The sequence below is a fragment of the Cryptotermes secundus genome, unplaced genomic scaffold (assembly GCF_002891405.2).
Source record: "Cryptotermes secundus unplaced genomic scaffold, Csec_1.0 scaffold3674, whole genome shotgun sequence".
Lineage (NCBI taxonomy): Eukaryota > Metazoa > Arthropoda > Insecta > Blattodea > Kalotermitidae > Cryptotermes > Cryptotermes secundus.
This window is the reverse complement of record NW_019725504.1, coordinates 1-5,191: the sequence shown is the minus strand read 5'-3', so window position 1 is coordinate 5,191 and position 5,191 is coordinate 1. Positions and strand designations below refer to the sequence as shown.

Genomic DNA, 5,191 nt, shown 5'->3' with positions numbered 1-5,191 from the left:
ATTCATATGTAGAGTTCAAAGATGAAGCAGGGCTGCAAAGGAGAACACTTAGACTTGTGAAAACAGTTATGTAGATGCGTTTCTGTACAAGTGCTTCCTACAGAAGCATAGTGAAAGAGTGCCAGAGATGCCAGAACTTAAAGCACAAACCAAATTATGTGTGAGGAAACTTAATTTGGAACAGTATTCTAAAACAGAGTGGCTACCAGTTGCCATAATATAGGAAAATTGTTTTGTTGGCCATGCCTGTTGTTTCTCAATGAAAAAAATGTATGAAACAAGACTGGGTTTGGTGATATCAACAGCCTTCATAAAGCATTGAAACGACATGAGAACTCTCAGACTGACATTATTTCAACAATGCAACTTATTATGTTCGGGAAATCTTGAATTGACTGTCAACTTGACAATCAAAAGCGCCTGATGATACTACAGTAGATTGAAAATGTGAAAGAAAATAGAGAAATAATGCTTGATTGATATCACCTGCTATTTACGAAAGTGGCAACTTGGCCTCCGTGGTCATGACGGAAGCGTGGATTCTATCGATCGAGGTAATTATGTGGAATTAGTTAACTTGTTGAGGGAATATGATTATAAACTCAATGTTCACCTTGCGAACAGTTTATCGAACAGAATACAAACTGACCTTATTGACTCAATAAGTGACATAAATTTTGGTGAGTTGATTGCTATCAGTTCGTTTATTAGATACCACGGCTTCCCTTACCAAAAATGGTACCGCATGCCACTGGTTCCGAGGACCTGGAAAAGATAGTAACAAATTACATATACAAGGCAAGAAAACACATAAGCCTGTCCTTCCTCGCTAAACAAGGAAAGTAGGGATAGAAGAAAAAAATACAATGGCACAAATTGTTGGTTAATATTGTGCAAAATAAAAAAAAAACAGAACCAAAAAATCATATCCTCCCATCTACGTCTAGGTCTTCCTAGTGGGCTCTTTCCTTCTGGCTTCCTACCAAAATCTTACAGGCATACAGGCATTCATCTTTACCCATGCATGCTACAGGACATGTCCAACTCATCCTCCTTGACTTGATCATTTCACTTATACTTGGCAAAGAGTACAACTTATGAAGCGCCACATTATGCAACTTTCTGAAACTCCTAACATTTCATCCCTATTCAGTCCAAATATTCTCATCACCACCCTGTACTCAAACACCCTCAGGTAAGATTACAAGTAAAAAATAAAGAGTAATTATTTTTTCCCTTCTTAATACTGATGATTTATGGATATATGGAAATGAGCAGAAAAAACAGGTTTACTGTTCTACTATTCTTACTGAAGGAACAATATAATAACTTCTCCATGTGGCCAACATCTTTCCTGAGGCAAGTTCTTGGACTCTTTTATAAGAGATCTAGTTGCTAAATGAATCACAGCACCATCATTTCTTATGTGCACTGCGGCACTGAAGTGGTGGCCCGTTGGCTATTCTCAGGTGTGATATTCAACAATTGGTTATGATAAATGTCACTTGCATTCTGATTCTCTTGTGTCAAATTCACAGAGCTCTGAGATTCTAACCTTACTGTCTATACATACCTTATTACTATGAACGTAGCACAAGCCGTGTAGTAACTGGAGCATCAGGTTTTTTCTCTCTCCCACAGTAATCGTCACATTACCATTCGACAACAGGCCAGCTAAATCATGATCGTAGAATTCTAAGACCAGATAGAAGCCGGTCTCATACATGTACTGAGTACCTGCAAAAGATAATAACAAATTACATATGCAAGGCATGAGGACACACAAGCCTATCCTTCATCGTTACACAAGGAAAGTAGGGCTGTATGAAAAGAATACAATGGCACAAAATGTTGACAGATTAATATTTTGTTCAAAATAAGAAAAAACAGAACAAACTGTACACATTACTTTCTCCAGTTTTAGTTTAAAGAATAAAGTATACACAAACCTCTGGATCTGCATACTTCTATCAGGTTGACCACATTGTCATGCTTCAGATGATGCAAAATGTCAATTTCCCGCAAGGTCCTGATGGGGAGCTGCAACATATATGAGGGGCGTTCAAGTTCTAAGGTCTCAGAATTTTTTTCTCAGGACTGGGAGCAGATAGACACATGCGGTTTTGTTTAAAATACGTGTGCACTCTTTGTGAATGCGTGACAGAGATGGCAGAACTCTACGGCACACAGAACTCTAGTGGTAGCCGCGAGTGTGAGGAGTGTTTTTGATACTTAAAATGGCGACGTTTTCGTTACAAGAACAGCGAGTAATCATTCGTTTTCTCCACTTGCGTGGTGCGACACCCATTGAAATTCATCGCCAGTTGAGTGAGACATGTGGTGATGGTGTCATGAATGTGAAAAATGTGTGTTCGTGGGTGCGACAGTTCAAAGAAGGCCGAACGTCGTGTGACAACGAACCAAAACAATCTCAGCCTCACACCAGCCGGTCTGACAACATGGTCGAGTGAGTTGAGAAAGTTGTTTTGGAGGATCGCCGATTGAGTGTAGAGAACATCGCCCCCAAAGTTGGCATTTCCGTGGGATCTGTGCACAAAATCCTGCATGAAGACCTGCGAATGCGGAAAGTGTCCTCCAGGTGGGTTCCACGAATTTTGGCGGATGACCACAAGGCTGCACGCATGGCAATGATGAAGGCATGAATGGGACTTTCTTTTCATCAACTGTGACAATGGATGAGACATGGATGCCGTTTTTCAATCCGCTATTGCNATATATATATATAAATTTCTGTAATAATTCCTGCCAAACACAACAATTCACCAAATAACTCACTCACACTCTACTGTGTACAACCGAGATTTTACAAAATAAAATGGAAAAATTTGATGTACGTACTTCTGTCACTTTTCAAATCACCATCATACACACCGATTATATAGTGTATTCCAAAATCCAAAACAAACATCTACACCTTACTAAGAGTCTTAAAATATTAAAACAAAGTATTAAAAAACCTGACTTATTATTACTATTGTCACTATAGCTCTTTGTGGGTCTTGGCCTGCTCTACAAACAAACCTTGGTTTTCCAGTTAAATACATCCAAGTTCCTCAAATCCTTCTCCACACCATCCATCCATCTCATTCCTCATTCCTGATCTACTTTTCTGCCTTCTCCCTTCCTGTTTTACAAGCACTCTTTGTTTTTATAATTTCTCCATTTTCTCTCCTTAGTAATATCTGCTCTGTAGTCAGAGAGGACACCTGTAAGCAACCTAACTGAACCTGGTCTAAATGGCAACAGTACATTCCCAGTAAAAAACCATGTATCCTTAGACCTTTCCACATTACAGTGTTGTCTTAGATTGGTCTGGCCAGCTGTTTCTTGAGCTTTCTTAACAAGTGATTTTTACAGTGCAGGGTTGTTAACCCTGCACCCATTCCCCAGAAATCCTAAAGGACACATGTTTTCTGTTGAGTTTATCTACCCAATTTTGGGGCTTCAGGAACTCGCTCTTTCACCCTTGCATGACTTAGCGTCACCCAGGAGTCATGACGAGGACATGCATGCACTGGACTGAGTACAAATTAATGGCATTTCTCAAGTTTTAATGATAGTTATCTGCCAGCAGAACGAGTGCCCTTGAGGTCACACACTACACCCTTCATTTCTAACAAAAATGTTTCACTGTAAACTTGTACTTACTTTTTCGTATCCAGACTGCATTAAAACTTTCTTCATAGCCACAAATTTATTGCCTGCCTTGGTACACCTCACTGAAAAGAGAAATTATATATGTAAGATTTGAGAAATTATATAGTTAGTAACTTACTGGAAAGATGGCATATGTAAACTGTTACATTTATTCATAATTTTCCCACCAGTAATGCTGAAAAACAAGAATTACCGCTTCTTCTTTAAGTGGACAACAGCAACAGCTGAGCCATTAAATCTAGGCATGTAAATTATGCTTCAGTATGATATCAATATACATACCTAAGAACGCCATGAAAATGTTTATGCTCAAACAAAGCCAACATTTTGCTCTCCTTCTTCTTCTTCTTTTATTTCTTTAGGGGCAGGGATACAGTTTGTGTGCCTTAGACCATCCCCACACAGCAACAGCCGAATACCATACACAAATCATTCATAAATTTCCCTATTAACACCAAAAACTTGTGATATGCACCTGTTCTCTACACTGTAGTCTATATACCAGAAGAACCACTGACACCAAAAGAAGAGCTACTCTTTTAGTTACTTTCTTCCCCCCCCCCTTTTCTAAGTGGATTATCTAACAACACTTTCCATTAATACAGAAGACCTCTGAAGATCAGACTCATAATGCAAACTGAACAGTCAAAAAAAACCATCATTACAGAAGTCTGACACTTCAACAGGCCTAACAGTTAAAACCACTGTCATGGAAAGTGTCAAAGCATTTCTACAGATGAGATTAGAAAGAACTATGTTCTAGTAACTAAAGACACAAACAAGCATAGCCAAAAATGGACTTTCTAAAGCAAACTCCCCCTATACAAAACAGTACTCAAACCCATACGGACATGTGCAATTCAGCTACAGGGGGCAGCCACCAATTCCAACAGTGAAATCCTCCTGCGCTTTCAATTCAAGACTAACACAAAATGGATACAATTCAGTAATCAAACTCAGACAGATGCAAAGGACATTCAAGGTCATATGCAAGAGGGGCAGACAAATGTGGCTCTGAAATTAAATTTTATAACTTGAAGAATGAATACTTTAGGAAGATAAGTTTTCAACATCACAAAAAATTCATGTATAAGAAAAACAAGAAAATACAATTAATAAAATTTCATTTATTAAAAAAAAGTACAACTATTCAATAACAATAACTGCTCTAACAATCAATTTAGTTTCATATAATAAATAATTAAATACATTAACGTTATACAAGTACAGTGTGTTCAGTTAAGGACGTAACATTGCAACACCTCTGATAGGGCCCAACATTACTCAAAGATTGCTACTGTAACTGCTGATAGCAGAATGAGTCATTAGCGCTGATAAATGTGCACCCTTACAGTTACAGCAGCAATCTGTGAGGAATATTGGGCCTGGTCAACGGTGTTGCGAAGTATCCTCCTTGACTGAACACCCCGTATAAGCTCTAACAATAACCTTCATTTTTATATTACATGAGATAAAAAGATATGGTGTATGAATCTAATTTAGGAGGATTATG

At 38.3% G+C, this 5,191-nt stretch overlaps 1 protein-coding gene across 1 annotated transcript; it reads right to left on the bottom strand.

The window, feature by feature from the left end:
* Positions 1–660: 660 nt before the first annotated feature.
* Positions 661–3,740, bottom strand: LOC111863482 (cyclin-dependent kinase 9; the record flags this gene model as incomplete). Its single annotated transcript, XM_023849828.2, has 4 exons — positions 661–765; positions 1,574–1,737; positions 1,950–2,040; positions 3,670–3,740. Coding segments are annotated over 4 exons (365 nt in total), but the record flags the coding sequence as incomplete, so codon positions are not given.
* Positions 3,741–5,191: the final 1,451 nt, after the last annotated feature.